Source organism: Podarcis gaigeae, assembly GCF_964106915.1.
Source record: "Podarcis gaigeae genome assembly, chromosome: 17".
NCBI classification, from domain to species: Eukaryota; Metazoa; Chordata; class Lepidosauria; order Squamata; family Lacertidae; genus Podarcis; species Podarcis gaigeae.
In genome coordinates this window covers 32,458,852-32,482,307 of record NC_139694.1, presented here as the reverse complement: position 1 = coordinate 32,482,307, position 23,456 = coordinate 32,458,852, and the positions used below count along the sequence as shown (strand labels likewise).

General features: G+C 46.7%; 2 protein-coding genes and 1 long non-coding RNA gene across 16 annotated transcripts in view; 1 reads left to right on the top strand and 2 right to left on the bottom strand.

The window, feature by feature from the left end:
- Nucleotides 1-8,392, top strand: part of ELAVL3 (ELAV like RNA binding protein 3) — an 85,189-nt gene extending 76,797 nt beyond the window's left edge. For 3 of the 7 annotated variants that reach the window (XM_083719527.1, XM_083719526.1, XM_083719530.1), the window contains 2 exons: nucleotides 1,905-2,233; nucleotides 3,504-8,392. In XM_083719527.1, the coding sequence (XP_083575653.1) occupies nucleotides 1,905-2,233; nucleotides 3,504-3,541 (367 nt within the window). In that variant the 3' untranslated portion in view covers nucleotides 3,542-8,392. Of the gene's footprint in view, nucleotides 1-1,904 lie in introns of all 7 variants that reach the window. The other 4 variants (XM_083719532.1, XM_083719529.1, XM_083719528.1 and 1 more) reach the window with 2 other exon arrangements.
- A 970-nt stretch (nucleotides 8,393-9,362) lies between these two features.
- Nucleotides 9,363-23,456, bottom strand: part of PRKCSH (PRKCSH beta subunit of glucosidase II) — a 40,313-nt gene continuing 26,219 nt past the window's right edge. For 2 of the 8 annotated variants that reach the window (XM_083719229.1, XM_083719230.1), the window contains exons 14-18: nucleotides 20,457-20,546; nucleotides 18,188-18,262; nucleotides 17,031-17,130; nucleotides 15,701-15,841; nucleotides 12,130-15,163 (exon numbers count right to left, since the gene is read on the bottom strand). In XM_083719229.1, the coding sequence (XP_083575355.1) occupies nucleotides 15,710-15,841; nucleotides 17,031-17,130; nucleotides 18,188-18,262; nucleotides 20,457-20,546 (397 nt within the window). In that variant the 3' untranslated portion in view covers nucleotides 12,130-15,163; nucleotides 15,701-15,709. Of the gene's footprint in view, nucleotides 9,490-12,129; nucleotides 15,164-15,700; nucleotides 15,842-17,030; nucleotides 17,131-18,187; nucleotides 18,263-20,456; nucleotides 20,547-23,456 lie in introns of those variants that run through there. The other 6 variants (XM_083719231.1, XM_083719232.1, XR_014559366.1 and 3 more) reach the window with 5 other exon arrangements.
- The window catches only part of LOC310835419, a 169,078-nt gene continuing 157,751 nt past the window's right edge, over nucleotides 12,130-23,456 (bottom strand). Inside the window, exon 2 of the long non-coding RNA XR_014559658.1 lies at nucleotides 12,130-12,812. This is a non-coding gene — a long non-coding RNA (uncharacterized lncRNA). The remainder of the gene's footprint in view (nucleotides 12,813-23,456) is intronic.

Here is a 23,456-nt window from a genome sequence, read left to right as displayed (position 1 = left end):
ACTGCCGCTGAAGTCAAGTAAATTAGCAGACACTTACACGACTGCTCTACTGCAGCAGGCTGGAGGTTGAAGATATTCTCTGCACAGAACCACTCCGATACGTTCACTTCAACCTGTATTAGGAAAGCTTAGTTGCAGCAGGCAGGTAGTATTGGTGAGCCATTCAGCAACGAATAACAGTGTGTTCTGGATCAATAACAAAAATTACACATCCATATACAGAGTTGTGGTGTGAAACAACCCAGAGGGACGCGGGTGGCGCTGTGGTCTAAACCACGGAGCCTCTTGGGCTTGCCGATCAGAAGGTCAGTGGTTTGAATCCCCGCAATGGGGTGAGCTCCCATTGCTCTGTCCCAGCTCTTGCCAACCTAGCAGTTCGAAAGCACACCAGCGCAAGTAGATAAATAGGCACTGCTGCAGCGGGAAGGTAAACTGCGTTTCCGTGCGCTCTGGTTTCCGTCACGATGTCCCGTTGCAGCAGAAGGGATTTAGTCCTGCTGGCCACATGACCCAGAAAGCTGTTTGTGGACAAACGCCGGCTCCCTCGGCCTGAAAGCGAGATGAGCACTGCAACCCCATAGTTGCCTTTGACTGGACTTAACTGTCCAGGGGTCCTTTACCTTTTACCTGAATCAACCCACAGATCCAGGTTATCCAAACATTTCAATTTTCTTTCTTTCTTCTCCTCCAAAACTGGGGTGGACGAGGAAAGGGAAGGAAATAACTGGAGCACAGGTGGTCACCAGCAACATGTCAGAAAACAATAGCTGGCTGGGCGGGGGGAAGAGAGACATAGGGAGGTTTGTACTATACCTGTTCCTCACAGCAAGCTCTGCCCCACATCCTGGGCAGGATGCACCTAATGAGTCCCATCACTGGAATCCCTTGTGCAATGGGCTTTCCCCTCTTCTCCCCCTTCCCTGTGCCAGAATTGGCTTTGGGGGGCTTGGGAGAATCCCCATAACAGTGCTCAGGGGCGGAGAGGGGGGATCATTTCGTCTGGCAAGCTGAAATGCTTGAGCTGCTGGAACAATTGGAAGAGCATGACATTGAATTCCTCCCTGTTTCATTAGAATCATTTCTAAGATGTTATTTGCTACATGAAGTTTATAACTTGGTGTGGGGGGTTTTTTTATTTGTTTTTCTTTAAATGGAAAATGAGATTCTCATTGTGCCAGATTCTGCATGAGATTCCAATTTCAGGACTTGCATGATGAACTCATTCATGCACAGGAAAAGTCACAGTCTTCTTTGTTAGGAGCCCTTCCATTTTACCCTTGAGGTTACTTCGTTATTAGAGCCAAGAAACCTGAAGATCAAACAGGGAGACTCGTGGCACACTTGCAGGCTGAACCAAACTGGGGTAACATCTAGCACAGGCAGAAAGAGTGTGAATTAAAATGTCACCTCACCGAAATCTGTGGGGGAAATTACAAAGGTAGGCTTGTACAGAGGTACCTTGGTTGTTGAATGCCGTGGTACCTGGACGTTTTGGCTCCCGAACGCCACAAACCCAGTAGTGAGTGTTCCAATTTGCGAATGTTTTTCGGAAGCCGAACGTCCGACGTTGCTTCCGCAGCTTCCAATTGAGTGCAGGAAGCTTCTGCAGCCAATCGGAAGCCATGCTTTGGTTTTTGAACTGTTCCGGGAGTCAAACGGACTCCGGGAACGGATTAAGTTCGACAAGCAAGGTACGACTGTACATCAAATTCAACCTGAAGGATCCAAGGCTTTTGGTAGGAACTGCCTGTGCCCTTTCCCTCCTGCCCCTTGGAGCCAAGGTTTGTAGGACTGAACTGCCGGTGCCTCTCCCTTTCCCCTGAGAAGTAGGCAGCGCTGTTCCTAACCTGTCCATATTGCAGTGAGCTCATGCTGGTAGAATGCCAGCCTTACACCCAAAGTAGTCCTCTCTCCTTGATCTCCAGGTTCTCTCCCATCACGATCGACAGCATGACCAGCCTGGCGGGAGTCAACCTGACAGGGGCCTCCAGTGCTGGCTGGTGCATCTTTGTGTACAACCTCTCCCCAGAGGCCGATGAGAGTGTCCTGTGGCAGCTCTTTGGGCCTTTTGGAGCAGTCACCAACGTCAAAGTGATCCGCGACTTCACCACCAACAAGTGCAAGGGCTTTGGCTTTGTCACCATGACCAACTACGACGAAGCAGCCATGGCCATCGCCAGCCTCAATGGCTACCGACTGGGCGACCGAATTCTCCAGGTTTCCTTCAAGACCAGTAAGCAACACAAGGCATGAGCGAGCGAGCGGGGCGAGAGAGATGACGGGAGGGGTGGGGTGGGGTGAGCGGCAAGGATGCTGGAAAAACAGCCCTCTTCCCCGACTCGCCACGAGAACGGAAATGTTCATTGACTCAAATGTTGCAGAATATTTAAAACAAAACAAAACAACCGCCAGACACCGTGATCTTCTCTGGGAAGCAGGAGGCTTCTCCCGCTCCCCCTCCCCTGTGCCCGACAGCCCAGCAGGGAGCACGGACGTGGCAACATGTCAGCCACCTTTTGAAAACCGATCCCTGTTCTTGGCAATGTGCAGGGGAGACATCCACTCAGAATAGAACACCTCTCTGTTTCTGTGACCCTACTGCGCCCCCCCCCCAACCCGGTCCCTTGTCCTAGGCTTTTCTAACATACTTTACCCAAGTCAGAAGCTTTCCCCAATCTTCCATCCTTCCTTTCCTCTTTGAATTCTGACCCCTAACATTGTTCCTTTTGATGGGCAGGTTTCCTGGCCCCGGGGGGGATGGGGGGATGACGACGACGAAAACCACTCTCTCCTGTAAGGTGTGATATAGAAACACTCCTGACTCTCTCCCCCCCCCCAATATTGTGGATCAGCAAATCCAAGAATTGTCACGACTGCTTTTCTGAGCTAGCCTGGGGGGGGGGGGAGGAGTTACAACAATCCAGCTCACCACTTTTGTCCTTCTTGGATGCAAAAAAAAAGAAGAATAAATACAAAAAAGTACAAATGTGGTGGGTGGACAATGCTCTCATCTCATCCCTTGGTCTAAAATGTTAGCGATATTGTTTGTTAATCCTCCCACCTTGCCTGGCCCTTAATTAGAATGATGTTGTATTTGGGAAATAAACCCAACCCCATATGTCCTGAACGGGGGTCCTTCCTGCCTTTCCCCAGAGAAGCCTCATTCCCTGGGGGAAGAGCAAAGGCCCCATATATATTTTTTCTGCTCTGTTTTGTAAGTTTGCATATCAGGTTTGATAATTTGCTTACGTCCTGGAATAATTTGGGATTGAAGTAAGAGCGTGGGTCATGGAGATAAGCAAGTGAGAGAGGCCAGGGACCTGGCACAGTGTCCAAGATTCCTAGTCGATTAATCAGGTTGTGTGGACTAGATGGGTCAAGTTTCTTTTCGGGTCAGAAATATGGACTTGAATCAGGTGGTGGTACAATTTAAACCTGCTGTTTTTCCTCCTCTTCCAAAATCAAGCCTTTCATTCTTTCCTTCTTTCTTTATAAATTTTTAGGTGAAGAATTTGTTAAGACCAAGCATGGGGCCATCTGAGAGAGAGAGGAGGGAGCCAACCCCCCACCCCCAAACTGTGTTAGTTGACTATCCTGATAAGCTAGAAAGTTGTTTTTGATTAAAGGGGGAGGTACAGGAGTGGGAATGGGCTGATGGGTGAGTTTTCCCTTTCCCTTTTTCAATGTTAGATCAATCTAATGACTGAATGAAAGGGGGAAAAGATACATTAAAAAGGCTGAAATGGGAAACAAAACGAAAACAACAGCAAACGTTTAGAAAGATTTTAAAAAAATCTATTTTTATAAAAAAGGAAAAGAGACCTTGTTGGAAATTTTTACTGGGATTCTTGAACTTCACATACACACACACACGCACACACACACACACAAATTCAAAGGGAGAAATGGAAAGCAAGTCACTAAGTGCTACTGCCCTACACACACCAGTCATTCATTCCCAATGGCCTTTCCAGACAAGTGATGGGGATGTCCGCATTGTATCAAATTTCACAGATACAGGTAGCTTGGAGCCACACAACAGTCTCCATATAATGAACTGGGATTTTGGCATCACCTTTGTTATGGGACTGAGTTGGGGGATAGCCATAGTTCTGAGCCGGGGCAGTTCCTTCCTGAAAGCTGAGCCTTTCCTTCCCTTTGCTAATTCCACCCAGGTTTGCAAAACGACTTGGCGGTGCAGCGGTTGGGTGGGGTTGAGCCTGGCTTTGTTGCAGGGAGGGTTTAAATGCCAGCGAAAGCAACTGAGCCCACCAGCACAACTGTGGCGGCTCACAGTGACTGAAGGCATTTTTAAAAGCTTTAAAAGCGTGAGAATTGGAAAGGAAACCGAGTTCAGTTAGTGCTATATAGAGAGGTGCTGGGAGCAGGAGAGAAAAGGCATGGCTTTTTCTAAAGGGTGGTGTACCAACAGATGCCAGCTGCTGCCAGTTGCATAGCAGCAGTTCACAAGCACCCCAAACAGCAGTGAGTAAGGCCCATGGGCTTTCTCCACACCAGAAGCATGCCAGGAAGGTAGCTGCTTTTCTTGATCTATCGTCTTTTTCCTGCCACACCCTCTCCCTTGCCCCCATCCCCAGTTGCCTGGAAAGTCTCTGAGAGTCTTGTGCAGGAGCAGCACTTAGTGCCTCAGATCCCAAGGGTTTTGGATTGTTCTGTCCCTCCCTTAGCTGGGCAGAAGAAGCAGCAAATTGCTTTCAGGATTCTTTTTTCCCCACTAGCCTTCTCTATTTTATTTTATTTTATTGCTTTTCTTGTCTTTGTGTGTCTTGTTAGGGGCTGGGGACAGGGCAGAGTGGGCTGCAGTCACCTTACGGCTTTTTGCAACACCCCCACCGGACTTCTCTCTTACCCACCCAGCCCCTGCCAAAGGGACAAAAGCCTAGGAAACAGTTTATTTCTTTAAAAACAACAACAATGGTTTAGGCTGTGTGCTTAATACCAGCATTAGTTTTACACACGTCCATTTTCAGAGTTGTTTCCCCGCTAAGATTTCTTTTGGCTTTTTCATCGGAAAAGCCATCAAGTGAAATTTTAAAAAAGAAGCACCCCGAAACAGTTAGTGCTGCTAAAGTATGCAGATAGGTTTGGTTCTGCAGGAAAACCCTGCTGCTGCTGGGTGGGGCAAGAGTGGCTCTATTCACCCACCTCTCAATGCATGCCTGAGATCTACCCTTAGCAAAGAGACAATATGGTCCTCAATGGGGGCACGGTAGCAGGCAACTCCTCTAGCTGTTGCAGAGGATGCAAAGCCTGAACTGTCTCAGATGTCACTGCCCACTGCTGGTGTGCCAAGGCTGTTATGCATGATGCTGCAAAACATCTTGGAAAGAAGAGGGACAGTTAGATCCGCAGAGGTCCGTGTACGACGCAATGGACATCAATTACGGGAAAGTAGATTAACATTCAGTTTCCCAAAGGCAAGGCAGCTTGATCCAATTTGGGAGGCTCCTGGGCAGTCCATTCAGTGTACTGCTATAATGATGGGCTAAGTGCAGGGGCAATCAGAAGAAGGATCGTGAAGGAAAGGCAGGGACCCTCTTATTTTGAGGGGCGTCTCTTGTTTGACACTGGCTTCTGGTAGTATCCCACATCCATATACTGGAACTAGATACACAGCTCCAACAGTCTTAAAAATTAAAGGGTTCTCTTTATGTTAATTATGGATCCAGCCGTTTCATGTAAGAGACCAAGGATAAGTTGGGTAGGCGGGGAGTAGGGAAAACTGGCCCAAAGAAGGTCATGCAGCTGGAGAATCTGCAAATGCTGCCCCCTGGGAGCCTGGCATTGTGCTTCAGAAGAGGGCAACAGAAGTGGAGACAGGCTGACTTGGGGCCTGGGGGGTGAGATTGCCTGTCCTGGCATTTTCTGAGGAAGGACTAGATAGGGAGCAGCGAGCACTTGCTAGGGAGGCACCAATTCTTCTCCTTCCCCTACCATTTGAGTGGACGCGAGGCAGAACATTTGCCACTTGCCCTTTCCAGGCAGCTTAATGCAACCAAATAGGTCAGCTCTTTGACCCCCTTCGCTGTTGAATGGGGATCTTGGGCTGTTTTGGCAATGTCTTTGCTCTGCTTTGTCCATGTGGCTTCCTAGAACAGCTGAGCGCAAGTCACACTTGGCCAGGGGAACGGCTTGTGGGGCGGATGAATCCAACATGATTCCTGGGGGTTGCTATCCACCGGGGGGGGGGGGGGATGGTGATGCCACAAGGGATGGCTGTGCCATGCCTTCCTTTTCAATAAGGGGCACAGTTTTCTGTTCCTCCTCCGCCTTCCTAGGTGGAGGCATTGGCAAGACCCAACAGTCAAGTGTCCATCTGGGCATCTGATAACTCCGTGTTCATTCTTTCTCTCGGCTCACTCAAGTCAGTTCCATTTCCCACTCGCCGTCACTCCGAATTAGCCACATGCCCTGGCAGCTCTGAAATGGCACCACCTTTTCGCCCTCAGCCATTCTGCTAGATTTAGTGCCTGCTCTGCTGTGGCTAGTCCATCCCTGAGAGATAATACGTCCCCACAAAGCCAATCACCTCTGTAAAGCAACACTGCACTTTGCCACAGTGGACTCCAGCAGCCGAGGATGTCTTCTGACTTTCCAGCAGAAGGTCTCTGGTGCGCTGGGCTGTAGGAGAAAGGATCGGAGCTCTTTCCACCATGCTGCAAGGCAGTTGTGGAGCAATCTGACCTGTAGGAAGGCCTTGCAATTCCCATGCTTTAAGATTTCTCTCAGGGGGCTTCTCTTTTCCTCTTGGCAGCAATAAACCTTCCAGTCTTTTGAGATACACACTCCTGCTGGGTTCTTGGCCTGAGGCAGCATGGGCCAGTGGTCACAGCATGGGCCAGTATGATTGCTTTGTGCTCATCTCGCAGGAGGGTAAGCGCCTTAGCCCACCTTTCTGGATCCTTGCCAAAGACATGCTTCTTGTCTGCTGGACATCTAGCTTTCAGCATGACATCTCCGCTCCGATTCTAAGCTGATGGCATGTTTTCCCCTCCACCCAATGTCTTGTGGTATCTGATCCATCATGGGGGAGAGATTGGGGGGGGGGGACCCTTTGTCCATGTTTAGAAGGAAAAGGTACTTAACCAGGTTCCCCACCAGAGATTTGGATGCCAGTTTGGTGAAACACAACAGCTAAGTTTCAGCTAAGTTGCCCTTTGAGGCTCAGCATTGAGACACCTCCTCAAAACTTCCTTCGGTCAAGGCACCCTATAATGTTCTTGGGTTGTCTGCAAAAATTGCAGGCAGCAAGAGCTTTTTTGATGTAGCCAGAGAGGTGCGTATGTGAGTGAGCACCTCTGCACATGCTTAAGGAAAAGGACGCATGTGCTCTCTGGCTCAAAAGGGAAGCCAGGGTGAAACTAGGATTCACCCCACTGGAGCGTAGACCTTTCAAGCAGCTTCTGCTTCCGGCGTTGCCATCTAAGCTGTGACCGAGTTACTATCTTGGCACCTAATGGCATCCTAGCATAAGAATCACCCCTGCTTGTTAACCCTGATAGTGGGATGGTGGAACAATGCTTAAGCCTATTCCCTGATCAAACCCTGCAGGGACTGTGTACCCAGCCACCTATCCCACCTGGCCCTCCTGGATTCAGCCTCCGTCCGATTAAATGTCCTAAACATGTCGGCAAGTCTAAGGGCGAAATAACCCCATCCACCGCCATCTTCAACCAAATAGACCTTGTGTGTCCGAGGCCATGTTTATTTCGCGGAAAGCTAAAACTACACCGTACGTAACACAACCCTTGAAGGGAAAGAACTTGCTGCTCCAATATCACACACCTTTGTCACGTAGGCCTTGATTGGAAGGCTTGGGGGAAGCTTCCCTGACAGTTCTTAATACCAAATCTCTTCCCACTGACCGTTGCCCATTGTAATTCCCCCCCGCGTTGTTGTTTTTTAACAACGGGATTAACACGCCTGAGGGTGTCATCTCTGTTACTGTATGTAAGTTTCCTGTGATATAGGAGGTGCTATCATGGAGTGGGTAGAGGGGCAGAGATGAGGTTCTTGGCACAGGTGAGAGTGTTCCACCTTTGGACCAAGACATCTCTTGCTCCATGGTCCTCCACAGGGAGCCTTCATCCCTTTCGAGTGTGTATGTTTGTTGAATGGGGACAGGCCAAAAACATTCACTTGGGACAGTTCCTCCACAGCACTGCCCAGCTTATTTTTTATTTATTTGGTATAATAGCAAGAAATTGTGGGGGGGTTTTTTGGGGGGGGGGTGATGGTGGAGAGAAATCTACTCAAGTTTTTCACTCATCCGGCAGCCACAAATGCCAAATACCTTTGGAGTTTTAGCCATTTCCGTGGAGGCATTGCCCGGTTTCTCAAATGAAAGCCCAAAGAGCCCAGGATGACTTTTTTTAAAAAGTCTGAATCTTGCTCTCTGTAGGGCTGCTGCTTAAAAATAAAAAAAGAATTTTTTTATTTTATTCTATTTTATGGTTGTCTCCCTTCAGAATGGAGCCTTCAAGTGGGATTAATCTGTTTGTAAGGGTTGTACTACACTGACATCCATGTCCATGTTGCTTTTTTTTTTTTTTTAATTCCCCCTCCACATACTTCAGAGGGAACGAGAAGGGAAGTTTCTCTTTAAAAAAAACTTAACTTTTAAAAAGGGGACGCAACTGCTACCGCCTTTTCCCGAGGCATCTCTTTGGATCTGTGTTCACAAATCACATCCTGAAAATGCACATCGGCTATTTTCCGTTCTTCTTTTTAAAAATTTATTTATTTATTTATTTTGGTTTGCTGAAAACAACGAAGTCATCGTTGGCACTTGTGGAGCAAGGGACTTTTATTTTCTTTTGCTCTCAAGCAAGAAAAAAATGGAAACAAAATGAACAACATTTAAAAGACGAACTTAATGATAATTAAAACATTTTAGCATTAGTTCGAGTTTTAATTGTTTAATGATTTAGAAATTAGTTTAGGATTTCTTGATTTTTTGACAATAAATGTGTTCACTTGTGTTTTGTAAGAGTCTGTGGCAGCTTCTGTTTGCGATAAAATGAGAAAAAAAAGAACAAAAAAACTGGCACCATTAACTCTTGTATCTTTTTGCGAATTTTAGCTTCTTGTAGTTTTTAACTTATTGTTAACTTAAATATTTATTACTGCCTTGTAAAAGTACATTTGTGTATATTTATGTTCTCATCAGAGTTGCAAGTTAAAAGGGAAATATTTTTTAATTTGCTGAGAAGTGATTATTCCTAATTTATTTATTAAATAGCAAACAAAAATTGAAAAAACAACAACAACAATAATATAAGCTTAAACGACAGGCTCTCCAACAGGGCAAAGTGCACAGGGGTAATTTTTTCTTTTTCTAAAAAAAAACAACAACCTACAAATGTGGCATTTAGAACAAAAAAAAATTATAGGCAAGTTTGTTTGTGGGGTTCGATGTTACATCATCTACTTTTGTCTTGTTGGGAAAAATACATTTGAGTCTTCATCCTAATAGAAAGTAAAGGGGAGGGCGGGAGGGGGAAAACATGTAGCTTGTCATTTTCTCTATTTATTCTTGTGTTTTGTACCCTCTGCCCTTTACATGCTGCCACTCAGCATCCCTCCCACATGTTAAAAAAAGTTATTTCAGTGACAGTTTGCTTCTTTTATTTTAAATATTTGAGCAGGCACCACAGGCAGCTGAGACGGGCTGGCAAAAAGGAAGCTTTTGACCCACTCTGGCTCTGATTCACTGAGATCTTTAAGCACAAGGGGAGATCTCTAGTCACGACAAATAACCTGCTGGATGGCTGGGAAGCGGGGATCTCCCAACTCAGGAAGAATTTCAAATATGATTCACCAAACCCCTGGCAACACTGCAGAAAGGGGAGGAGAGGCTACTTGCTTGGGTTAAGTAATGGTATAACGAGTGACTTTGGGAGTCACCAATAAAGGAAACTGAAATCAGGCAACGTATACAAAATCTAAAAGGTATATATGAGAAAGCTTTGATCCCAGTAACACATTTGAAAATAAATTCTCTGACATTTAAATAATCAGGATGGCATATTAGGTCAGCTTTTGCCAAGTTGGTGCTTTCCAGATTTTTTAGACTGGGACTGCTGCGCTATAGATCTATGTGCTGATGGAACAAATGTAAAAAAATTGAGCTCATGCTACTCTTTTGAGGCATTTTCTTTTCAAAAAGACCACTGAACTAAAAAAAAACTTGCGTTCTTAGCTATTGAATGAAGCTACTTCAAATCCAAGAGGGGTCAGGGTGGCCCTTTCTTCAACACAGCAACACAGGCCTTGAGAGGGCTGTTCCTCAAAATTCATCTTGGGGTTTTCCCAAAACTTGGGTCTCCAGCTGTTTTTGGACTACAGTTCCTATCATCCCTGACCACCACTGGTCCTGCTAGCTAGGGATGATGGGAGTTGTAGTCCAACAACTGGGGACCCAAGTTTGGGAAACCCCGGATTAGATGAAGGCTAGACGCCACCCCCCCCAATAATTTACACTGTCAAGTGGCTTAGTTACTTTGATTTGTGCCCTGCCATGTGGCCTCCTTAGAAAACCACTGTAGCAGCTGAAGAACTACTGGGTGGGAGGGTCTGTTCCTGGGCTGTTCTATCACTGGGATTAGCCTTTAATAATATTAGAAAAGAGGTCATGTTGCAAACTCTTTACACTAGCTAGCTACAAAATCCACTGGACTGTGGATTCCAAAGTGGACCCCTGCTCCGAACTGTACATGAGTCTGGGAAGTGCTGATCAGGAGTGACCTCTCTAAAACTTGTTTGGCAGCATTCAAACCCACCTCCAGACCCCTTGGAGCAGGGGTCAGCAAACTTTTTCAGCAGGGGGCCAGTCCACTGTCCCTCAGACCTTGTGGGGGGCCGGACTATATTTTGAAAAAAAAAATGAACGAATTCCTATGCCCCACAAATAAGCCAGAGATGCATTTTAAATAAAAAGACACATTCTACTCATGTAAAAATAAGCTGATTCCTGGACTGTCTGCGGGCCGGATTTAGAAGGCGATTGGGCCGGATCCAGCCCTTAGTTTGCCTACCCATGCCTTGGAGCTTAGAGCAGGAAAAATAGCACAGCCCTGTAGCTGTAACAAGTCCTGTCTTCTCAATACCACTCAATATATGCAGGGAGAAGCATAAACTACCTGTGTGCATGATACAGTAGTGGGAGTGGAAAAGGTAGAAAAACTCCACCCCTACAAAGTTCTCTTGGTGGGTGGGAAATGGAAACCCACTAAAATTCTTTTGATACCCACAACACAGCCTAGAGCCTAGCTCCATTTGCAGACCATGCAGCCACCGAAATAATTTGCGTGCTTAAAGAACTGTTCTGAAACAGAGCCACTGAGCTAAGATGCAATTTGGAAAGCACAGCTCCTTTAGGGAGCTTTGCCTCCAGTTCCAGCTAATTTGGTCAAGACACTTTTCCTTTGGCTAGCCGGCTCAGATCCTGATTAATTTCTTCTCCCGCAACCACACCCCTGCATCTGACTCCCTTCCCTGCATCTCGACGAGGGCATTTAGTGGCAAAACGAAATTCTCTTTGTGATCTGTTGCTTCTAAAATGGTCACAGCAATCTAGCCTCTTCTCGACTATATTTTTTCAAGTAGCAATAAGTGCCAGTTTGAGTTTACTAAAATAAAATAAAAAAGCGAAGTGGATTGAAACGGGGGTTGGAGCAGGGGTGGGGAGGGAAAGAGAGAATTCTGCATGCCAACGAAGGCAGACACCAGAGAGCGAGCGAGCGGGGCTCGTGGCATTTCCTTATGTTTGCTAGGCAAATTTGCTTCCAAATGATGGGTCAGGGTGCAACATTGAAGGGAGCAGAGGGTTTAAAGAATTGTCTGTCTGTTGTAATGGCGAGATCCTAATAACCTTTTTACATGCCCTCCATCCTCCCCACCAATGTATTTAGTGATGGGGCATGGTGGGGCTCAGGGGAAAAGATGACAGGCCTGGAGTACCTGGCCCCCAGAGCCTCTTTAAGCTTCACATGTGTATTGGGACAGTTTTTAAAAACAATATTTAAAAAAAAATCATGAGAGAGTCTGTTGATGTGGGAAGGGTTTAAAAAACTGCTGTTAAAAAAAAGAAAAAAATGACACTTTGCATTTAGTTTAGAATATTTATTACTGGGATTTCAGGCACGGCGGCTGTATGAATCTTTTACATGGAATTGTTTAATTATTTGTACTTTTCATGCCAGAAAATAAAAAGTTCAGAATCTTATGAGAGTCCTTTTGTCTGTTTATGTGATAGAGAATTCTAGCAAGGCAGGACAGGGGATGATAAAAGTTGTCCTCCCTTCCAGAAGGCACCAACAAAGCACACATTATCCATAGAAACTGTTGTGTGTTGTTTGGAATAGGAAAAAAGTCCCGTGCCCTTCGCAAGCAAACATCTTTCTCTTCTTGTCAACAAATATTTTGGCAGTGTTTAATTTACATATCTATATCAGAGCAAATGCCCCCAGTTGTTTCAGAAGCGAAGCAACTTTTCCAGACGAGAAAAAGGGCTGAGAAGCACTTTAACCACGCAAACACCCCCCAAAATCAGAAATGTTTTGATGTACTGGGACACAGTCCAGTGTTAATATTCATACGCCACACCCCACAGTCGCCTTTGACTAGGCTTAACCGTCCAGGGGTCCTTTATCTTACTTTTTACACATATAATATGAACATAGCGCAAAAAGTCTGTTTTGGATTGAAGGCTGGCTTCCATAACATGATGGGAAAGTCCCAGAATGCTTGAAAATTTTGTGTTAGCCAGGGAGGAGAAAGTACAGTAGTACCTTGGGTTAAGAACTTAAGTTCGTTCTGGAGGTCCGTTCTTAACCTGAAGCACCACTTTAGCTAATGGGGCCTCCCGCTGCCGCCACACCACCACCACACGATTTCTGTTCTCATCCTGAAGCAAAGTTCTTAACCTGAGGTACTATTTCTGGGTTAGCGGAGTCTGTAGCCTGAAGCATCTGTAACCCAAGGTACCACTGTATATCTTGGCTGGCTCATGCAATCAAAGGACTAAGCCATGCATGTTCTCATGGCTGTTAACTGTTGGGATAGACACACACAATATACAGGCTTGTACATTTACTGAAACAGATGCTCCACTTACTCTGGGTTACTCATACGTACTGGGGGAGTCAGCAGTAGTAGTAACTAGGTGGTACCTGTGGTCTGTCATACAACTGAAAAGAAACAACACTGAGATGGGCTCTGCAGTTGGTGGGGGTCTATCTGCATTGGATCCCATTTGAGTTCTATGAGAAAAAGCAAACGGGAAGCAGTTAACATACAGCAAAGGAGCAAAGCCTGATCCTTCGTCCAGAGACAAGCCCGTTTTAATCTCAATTCCCAGCGGTTTGCCCAAACTCTGTCTTTTACTTTCTTCTACAGTGGTCACAATTCACTTATGTGGGGGGAAACTGAACACTGACACCCGAGAGATGTTGCAGTGGATAGTCTGTCCCCACTAACAGATACACTCTGCATATTTAAGTCACTCTTGCAGGAACAATGAAAACACCCCTTATGGAGGGACATTTTATTAGCATAAATAAAAAAGAGGTCTATTTGTCACACTATGGCAACCAAGCATAGAAGCAAATGAATGGGGTTGGTAGAAGAGGTGCTAACTCAAGTTTTGCCCTGTGCATGAGAGTCAAGTTTACTTGAAGTGTGTTTCGGCGGGTGGGGATGGGGGGAACGAATGGTGCTTGTGGGTTGTGGGGTACAAGAGTCTCGCCCATCCATCCTTCAGCGATCAGAGGATTTGATCCAAAGGAAGGGAACTGAGGGGAGCGCATACACACACACACACCAGTTGAGATCTGGTTTGAGAACAGATGCTTCCATTTAATGTCTTGTTTTGCCAGCAGAAAATGCCTATTTCACCCCATGGGTGTGGGAGAAACACCTCCTTCCCCCTCTGGAAAGGTTGGGGGGGTGGGATGAGGTGGTGTGCCCCTCCCCCAACGATAACCAACTGCACATGCTTCCCTGCTTCTTTGCCCAGGGGAGGCTGAACCCATACAGTAAACATGTCCCCAGTCACCAGAGGGGCCTTTTGTCAAACCTACCCCCCAACCCCCTCTTCCCAACACCAGGCGCCTTTTGGGATAGGAGCTCAGATGGGAAACAATGGTGGCTGGGAGGGAAGTCGCCTCCCTTTTTGTTATGGAAATGCTCCGGCTTTGACAGCAATCGAGGGCAGCAGGTGAAAGGCACCAGCGCTGCCCTCCCCCAAAACCTTTATCAAGAGGAGCATAGCAGCCCTGGGAGGCCCAGTTCCCCAAAGGTGGAGGAGGGAGGAGGAAGGAAGAGGAGGGTCTGTTGGGTCTCATGCATCCTGTCGAAGTTTCTGCCAGCCCCTCCTGGAGAAATGACACACGCGGAGGCCACTGATAACAGCTGCATGAACGGAAGGCAGACATAAAACTGGCCATGTTGTGCCATCCCCCTTTCATACAACCCCTTCCAAACAACTCTCCGAATCTCACCTTTGAGGCCACAGACAGAAGAGAGCAGAGACGTTTATTGGAAGGGAATGTGGTGGTGTGTTTTTTTTAATAAGAGTTCAACATCAGACAGCAGATTAAAACAACAACAACCAGGCTGTGATTGGCAGTGCAGGGGGCAGGCTAAGGAGCAGGTTCTTTTGCCAGTCTTCTTCTTTCAGCTGTGCAAAGTCTCAAACAGAGTGGAAATCTGGCTCGGAAAAGAAAATGCTGGCAGGAAAGCGAGCTTCAGGGGAAAAGGCCTGAAGTCTCTGCATGGCTGAAAAGTAAGCCCTCTTCCCTCCACAAAGAAGCAACCGTTAAGAGGCGGAGGAAGCCTTTTCCCCAGCAAGAAAATGGCCCAAGCAGCTGAGCAGTCCTGTGTGTTGTGCATGATCTGGGCAGATGGTGCCCTGGAAGGAAAAAAAAGGGGGGGCACACTCAATCCCCAGTGTTTCACAGGGTAAACATAATTATTCAAAAGCTCCAGAGTCCACTGAGGAAGAGCAGCGTGAACAGCGGAGAAAGGATGTCGGGGGTCCATGTGGGGGAGCCCCAGGGGGGAAGAGAAGTAAATTTTGCAGTGCTTCTTTGAATCATGTCGATTAGAACCTGGTCCCACTGACAACAGCTCTTTTGCAAATCTGCAGGGGGGAAAATCGCAGACAGGACAAATCAGCCAAGGGAACAGAACTGACAGAGACACTGGTCTTCCTTCAATACATTAAAAAAAGAAGTTCTGATTAAGCAGAAGGGGACAAGAGAGGCAAGCGACTTCCCAAATGGTCTGATCTTGGGTAGTTGCCAAGTGGTGCAAAGGGTGGAGAAACCTTCTCAAAAAACTCTGCTCCCCTTTCCCAGCGGTGCTTTTATTTGCTTTCTTTACGTACACAAAAATTTATACACCACTTGATTGTATTAAAAAACCTAAGTAGTTTACAAGAAATATTAAAATTATCAATGAAAACAGCAAGCACAATAAAAAATGTTTTGGTAATAATTAGAAGCAAAAGTAAGGGATTACAGGACACCTGCCCGGTGTCAACAGGCAGGAGGTTCCAATGTGTAACTGCTGCCAAACTAAAAGTTTTTGTCTGTACAACTTAGAACATGGCTTTCCTTCCCCGTTTGTCAGCGCCCATGGCTACTGTGTCATCTTGAGACTTGACAAAGGAACTCACCTGCCAGCCTCAGAGTTCATCATGACCAAGGTCTTTTGGCTCCTGGCAGGCTGCTGGGGTGATGAACTCCATCAAGTACTCGCAGCGGCTGGGCTCTGTCGTCGATGTGACCACTGTCTCCTTGCCACATGTAAGTTTCACCTGATAGGAGAGAAAACAGGACATTGGTTACCCACTATGGAGTCTGTGGCTTAGGATTGCAGCTGTTGTGCAGGAGCCCATCGCTCTTACCGCTTGTCTGTGGCATAAACCCTCCCTTACCCACTGTCATTTCTTTGCAACAGGCACGGGGAACCTCTTTGGTCACTCCTTGGGGATGCTGCCGAACTACAACTCCCATCATCCCTGGCTATTGACCATGCTTTCAGACATGGATGAGTTGTAGTTCAGCAACACCTGGAGGGCCAAAAGTTCCCCACACCAGCTTTACAATGTACTAGCAACAGTGTCAGCCAACCACGATAGCCAACTCAAGTTTCTGCCAGGTGAGACAAATCACTGGGCCTGTTCAATGTTGGATGGGAGAATTCCTACTCTGATCCAAGCAAGGCAGATCACCCTGATCCTGAACTCGCACAAAAATCCCTCATCCATCAAATCTTCCCAAGGGAAATCCTAATATTATGTTGGAGTAGATGAAGTGATTGTTGTTTATATACAGCAGAGAGATGAAGAATCAGAAGTTATTTAATTTCTGAACTGTATTTTTTCTATTTTCTCTTGTGAAAGCTTTTTCCTATTTTTTTTCTTATTTCTCTTTTTTGCCCATGTTTTCATATCTTAATGTTGAACAAAAAATATATTTGAGATTAAGTTTTGTATTTATAAACTCTAATAAAATTTATTTATTTAAAAAATACCGAGGGAAATCCTAGGACATCACTGAGGCAAGGAATGAATGAATGACTTAACCATAGTCATTGCCCCATCCCCTCAGGTTGGTCTGCTAAAACTGGCAGCCCAGCCCCAAACTTTCAGATGTCCCAACTCTGCTTCCTACTTACTTTTTAAAAAGTGCACTTCTTCTGTTGAACTGCCCTCTTCCCACTCTCAACTAGGTTTCCTTCACTACCTGGGATCAGGGAGTCCACATTAATGGGCACGCTCAAGAGTAGAAAACAAAAGGTTTGGGGTTTTTCGTTCCATTTGAGCCAGAACTTGGGTGAGTTGGAAACCAAACAGCTTTGCGCAGCCTGCAGATAGGGAGGCATACTGTCAGCTGGGTGACAGGCCACTTCGCTGCTGCTGGCTGGGCCTTGAAAAGGCAGCTGTATCTTGCTGGTCACCCGACCAAGCTTGCCGGTCACTCAGGACTACGTGAATCACTTACTGTGGTGGATCGGTTGGGGCCTTGCCAGCAGCCTGTCCCGTGTTCGTACTTCATGACGCCAAATTTGTTATCATCTGGACCGCTCCAGGAGCCCCACGTGCTGGAAAGGAAGGAACAACTCAGAGCACCCAAAGTAGCTCCTGCTAATCCTAACCTTAGGGAACATTTAGAATCAGATGGAGCCACTTCTACACAGGATGAATCTGCTCCAGGGTTGGCTGGTCTCGGGGGCAAGGATCTAGCCACCAAGTGAGGTCCTATCAGTGAAGCTGACCATTTTCAGGAAGTTAAAGTATGCAGCAAGGTATTTTAAAAATGGCACACTACACACATGACGTTTTCTTCCCCATTTCTAACTGGGTAGGGATTCTTACACTGACTGATGCTAAGGGGCAGGGCTTTATTATTCATACTGATAGTGATTATTATTCTTTTATTCCTTATATATTACCTGCCCTCCACCCTAAGGTCTAAGGGCGGGTCACCACATAAAAACAACTTACAGTTACAGAAATAAGGTGGGTCCTAAAATATGCACCTCAAGTGTCAAAAGCCAGGACAAAGAGGTATGTGATTCAGATTATGCAAAGTGCCTGATGTACATCATCATGGTTGTAATCCTAGTCCTTACAGCCCTGTAAGGTAGGTCAGTATCATCACCCCCAAGATGATACGAGGTGTCCTAAGGCTGAGAGTTTGACTGGCATAAGGCCTCCTAGCATGTTGAAGAGCAAAGCCAAAGTTCAAACTATACACTTCCTGATCTGTAGCTCAGCCTCTGCTTAGTCACTAAAACACTGCAACATCTCCCTGTTTAGCTTGGGAGGCTAGTGACCTCAGACTGTTGTGAAACATGTCGAATCCTGGAGCACTGGAGTCTCTTACCAAGCGGTCAGCAAACTTTTTCAGCAGGGGGGCGGTCCGCTGTCCCTCAGACCTTGTGGGGGGCTAGACTATTTATTATTCGGGGGGGGGGGGGGGAGAGAATGAACAAATTCCTATGCTCCACAAATAACCCAGAGATGCATTTTAAATAAAAGGACACATTCTACTCATGTAAAAACCTGATGATTCTCAGACCGTCCATGGGCTGGATTTAGAAGGCGATTGGGCCAGATCTGGCCCCCGGGCCTTAGTTTGCCTACCCATGCTCTTACCCAAGGCTGGTCTCCGAGCCGCCATGTTTGGGTTTCTGAGACACTCTGCTGAAGGGACAGAGGCGATAAATATATCTGAGGAGGAAAAAAGCATAAAAGAAATAGATGAGATCCCTGAGCCATATGCTTTGAAGTGCCGATAATTAGACCATTAGACCTGGCTCCTAAAACGATGGCACCCAAGGCAAAATATATTTGGAAAGGATACTGCTTGGGGTTAGATGGAATGGGAAAGCATGGCAGGAAGAAAACTAGGCCCTGATCTATCCCTTGCTTCCAAGATTATTTTGCTATCAACACTAGAGATTTAAGAATGTACGAGATGAGCTTCCCATTGAAACACGTAGAATACAACTATGTGCAACCTTTTGAAAATGATCTGCTTACAAGGAAAAATACTGAGCATCCAGAATAGAAGTCTTATTGGTCTATCAAGTAAAGAACAAATGGGGAACCTCCAACTTGCCAACCAAATCAAATTAGGCCCACCAGGTGTCCTAATTTGAACCACATGGCCCTTTCCCTCTAACCCATATGCCGCCAGGTCTAGGGTGGGTGATGGTGCCACTACACAGGAAAATCAGCAGCTTTTTGGTGCACTCTCAATGGTTCTTCTGCAAGCAGTGCCTGTGTTTGGCCCCTTTTAAATTTGGCCCCAAATGCCAGCCCCGCTGTGATCTGCTATACTCAGGAGTCCCTGATCAGAGCTTCCAAGTGGTGATTGCATTCGGCATGGAATCAAAATGTGCTATCAAATGCAAGCCAGCTGGGATTGTCTACAGTTGCAAGTTTCTGACTGAAAAAATCAAACTGTGCAGGCCAAGAAACATTTTTTCTTTGCAGGTCTGTTCGATGTCAAGCAGGTCTCCAAAGGGAAACATCATGGTGACATCAGGTGATTACAGGTGTGTGGCTGTGCTGGCTGAGGCTGTTAGGAATTGTAGTTCAAAATATCTCAGCAGCATCAGGCTGGCAAATACCGCACTAGCTGGCTTACTATGACCTAAGCTTTAGAAGGCAACACTCTCCTGCTTAATCATCATGGTGGGCTGGAACACTGATGCCTATGATAACTCTTCTTATAAGGAGTCCTGCTTGTCCCCTAGTCCCCTCTCTACAAGGCATCTCCTACTGTACAGCCCATGGCACAAAGGAAGCCCAACTAGGAGCAGGGCCTTAAAGGACTGGGCCATAACTCCTATCTTTCCCAACTACTGGCAATGCTGGCTGGGCCCAATGGGAGTTGAAGTCCATCTGGAAGGTGACACATTTCCGAACCTTGGTCCAAAGAATTGCAAGCCTCTTAAGAACATTCACATCGCAAAGCTATCCTGCCCAATCACCAACATCATGGCCAAGAGGCACCCAAATTCCAGGCATTCAAAATGTTGGGGGACATGGGAAGAACCCAAACCAAACTTTGACCCTCAATACAAGATCCAGCTTAGAAGCTATAATGAACATTCAAGAGGAGTTATTTGTACGGATCGTACCTTGGTTTTCGAACAGCTTAGTTCTTGAATGCTTTGGCTCCTAAACGTCGCAAACCCAGGAGTGACTGTTCCGATTTGCGAACTATTTTTGGAAGCCAAAGGTCAGACTGGGCTTCCGTGGCTTCTGATTGGCTGCAGGAGCTTTCTGCAGCCAATCAGAAGCCACGGTTTGGTTTTCAAACATTTTGGAAGTCGAACAAACTTCCTGAATGGATTCCGTTTGACTTCCAAGGTACAACTGTATATCTAGATCAAAGAACAGCACCTCTTCTCTTCTGACTGAGTGGAGAACCTCACTTCCCCAAGAACTAGTAAAAAATGAATTCCGATGGAGCCTTATCTGCCTAAATTTTGAGTCCCTGGCTCCAATTTTGGAGCCTTCCATCTTCAGTTTTGAAGGGGGTGCCTTTCTTCTCACCCTGAGCTGCCCCAGCAAGCTTGCCAAAAGCTAGCCACCTTGTTATAGAGGAATTTGCCATACTACCAAGCTACAGTTTTGGGGAGTAAAAACCAGCTTCCTTTTCATTAATAATGCTCATCTTACAGTCCAGAACAGGAGCAAAGAACCTTTTGGCCAGATCTCCATCTCCTGCCGCTCTACAGGCTAACCCTGGCGGGTGGGCAGGCCACCCACCTACTTTTTGGCACCTCTGGAGTGACGGCTTGTAAGACATACAGTTCAAAGAGAGCACTCCAGATGTCATAGGGCTGAGCAGAGAGAAGAGAGACACTCCCCAGAGGAAACAAATAGTCAAGCAAGGGACACAGGCACCTACTCATTAGTGGTGAGTTCATAGCACTGGCCGTAGAGGTAAGAAAATTCACCATGAGGTCCAAAATCAAAGGAGATCTCTTTCTCCAGGCTCCTGGGGGAGGGATGGAAGAAGGCGACATTGTTAAAAGAAAAAATACACACAGGCTAACAGAACATTTGACGGAATAAGGTTAATGGGGCTAGGGGGTTACTGGAATATTCCTGGGCCAATTTTAACAGAAATACAGGAGGGATGTTTTGCTCAGAAGGCAAAAGTAATCCAGTCAAAAAAAAGGCTGAGAATTGCTGACCACTAAATCTGTCTTCATACTTTGAAATTCCTACTATTTAACAAATACAGGAAAATATGGAGAAGGCATAAGAGGAAAAATGTGGCTTTTGGCTCCAAGACCAGAAGAGAAGGAAATGTTTATTGTATTTTTAACTGAACATTTTATCACATGGGATATTGTGACTTGAAAATTCTGAAGGCTGCTCCGAGTTGTGCCTAAGCGACAAGAAGCATGGATAGAAATTTAAAACAAGCAGGCAGACCTCCTGGCAGCCTTTCAGTGACTTTCTCTAGACAGCAGGCTCATAACTTTAAGGGGTATTTCCAGGAGTGGGAGGCCGTGCAGTTGATAAGGACAAAGAGTAAGAAGCTGTTGCAATCAAGGAAAGGTTTTGCGGGATACATGCGTTCTGTGGAGATGAAACCTCCTCTCAGGACACACATTATCCCAGAAAGGCCAGCAGGAGACGGGCGTGAGACAAAGATGGCAAAACGTTTCATGCTTCTCACAAATTGTCTTTTTTTTTTTAATGAAAAAATGACTTTTTTAAAACAAGAGGAACTGACGCCTCCATATTGCTGAGCCAGCTCAATGGTCCATCTAACTGAAGCATGGCCTGGTGGGTAAGAGCTTTCCAGATTCTGCAGCGAAGAGGCAGAGGGCCATGTTACCCGCTCTTGAGTTACAGCTCCTCCCAAGCTGCCAACGCCGGGGAGCTGAGAGAGGACGGCCAGTGTGGCAACAGGTCCCTTTTGCTTCACTGACCACCAGGAGTCAAGTGTTATCCTGGCATCGGTCTCCTCCGCCCTCTCCCGCTGGTGGAAGGCAAGTCCAGCCTGTGTCAGGGGTCAATGGCCTTTGCCCAAGCTCTTTGTTAAGTGGCTGTCTTTGTTCCTTGCCCTTATCTGCCTGTCCTCCCAGGGGACCCCACGGAGCAGCAAAGGGACTGGTTGGGGAGGCCGGATCCCATGGTTACCGCCCTGTCACCAAGGCTACTCCTAATTACGGGTCTCTCTCTCCCCCATGCGCACAGAGAGATGCAAAGCTCTTTGTTTAATAAAGGACCTGCCATAGCAGCCACTTTGCCCTGGTCTGATCAACATAGCTTTTAGGAAGAAGGACAAACTCCTGTCCTCTCCTCCCTTGGTCTGTTGTGGCAAGACATGCCAAGGTGGGCACTTGGGTCCTAACCCAGACTTTGCCTCGGAGCCTTAAGCCACTTCTCTCTCTGCAACAGCCCCCCACCAGCAACCTGGGAAAAGTGGGGTAGCAGCGACTCACGGCTGTGAAACTCTAAGGATAGGGGTGAGCAAGTACGTTCGGCCATGCTGAAACTTTGAAGGTAGTAGCCCTAAATAAAAGGGACCGCGAAACATCCTCCTTCCTTTAGAAGGGAAAGATGCCTTTCATTACTTAAAAAAAAGAGAGCTTGGAAAGATGACACCAACAAAACAGGTCTCAGCTGTGACTCCAGACTTCCATTAGCTGCTTACTTAGCTGACACATTTTCTCCAACCCCTACCCCCTTAAAAGCCTTCCTAATGGGACAAGCCAGAGATCTCCCTGGGGTGGGGAGGGGCAGTTTGCACTGCAAGCGCAGCGGAGTTATGGCTGGGTGGGAAATGCCCCATGTGGAGCTAATTCTGAAGAGGGACTTCAATTAAAGCTCTTGTTTTGCACCTGCTGTTTTAGGCCTAGTTCTCCCTGGGGGGATAAACATGTGTTTTGGCTGTATCACTTCAGATGGCTGGGGGGTGGCTCGTATGACTAAATGTTCCTCCACGCAACTCCCCCTGTCCCCGCAAAACACACCCTTTCCTGAGCAGAGGAAACTAGCATATCAGAAAGGAGGGCTCTAGCCTACAGCTCCTTGACATGCTTGCTGCCTACCTGCGGAGACGGGAGCTTGGGGGAGGTCGCTCGGATAAAGAGTTGGTCATGCAAGCCCCTTCCTGCCAGCTGAAGTGCTGCAGGCATGGCACACACTTACAAACTCAGGAAAAAAACCCTAGGTCTGAGTGGCCATAATTGTATACTTTCTAAGGACTCCGGCTTACGACAGAAGCAGCTTAATCGCTCTGCCTGCACACTCTCTCCGGAAACCAGAGCCTGCTGTCAAGGCTTGCAACTTCTATGCCTTTCGAAGTTCTGGACCGAAAGTTGCTCCAGAGGCATAAAGTCTCTGCTGGTCAGGGGTGAGGAACCTGGGCATCCGCCAGATGTTTCTGGACTACAACTCCCATCATCCCTAATTCTGGCTAGGAGCTATGGGAGTTGGGAATCCCACATCTGGACCAGGTTCTCCACCACTATCCTAGACCTACCCATCAAGGAATATTGAGACTGGCCATTGATACTGGGAAAGCAGCAACAGTAACACACTAAATATCAGGCTTTCCCAGATATATATTAGCAGTTCATTACTCACTGGTGCCTATATTTTAAGTCTTTGATGTATTGTATTCCTTGATGCGTACCGCTTTCATATTCCTCTATGATTAAATGGCATATAAATTTGTGCAAATAAATAAATGAGAAGCTACTGCATTGTCCCTGAGCCTGTTCAGAGGTCTTGGTCAGACTAGAGCGCCCCCATGGGCAGCTCACAGCCTGCCCTTGATGTGGGGGGGGGGGGGAATAAATCTGTAGACTCTCCACTTAAGATGATGTTAAAGTCAGTGCACAGGAAGCTGCAATACTATGCCCAGAATAAATTACATTTTCATAGA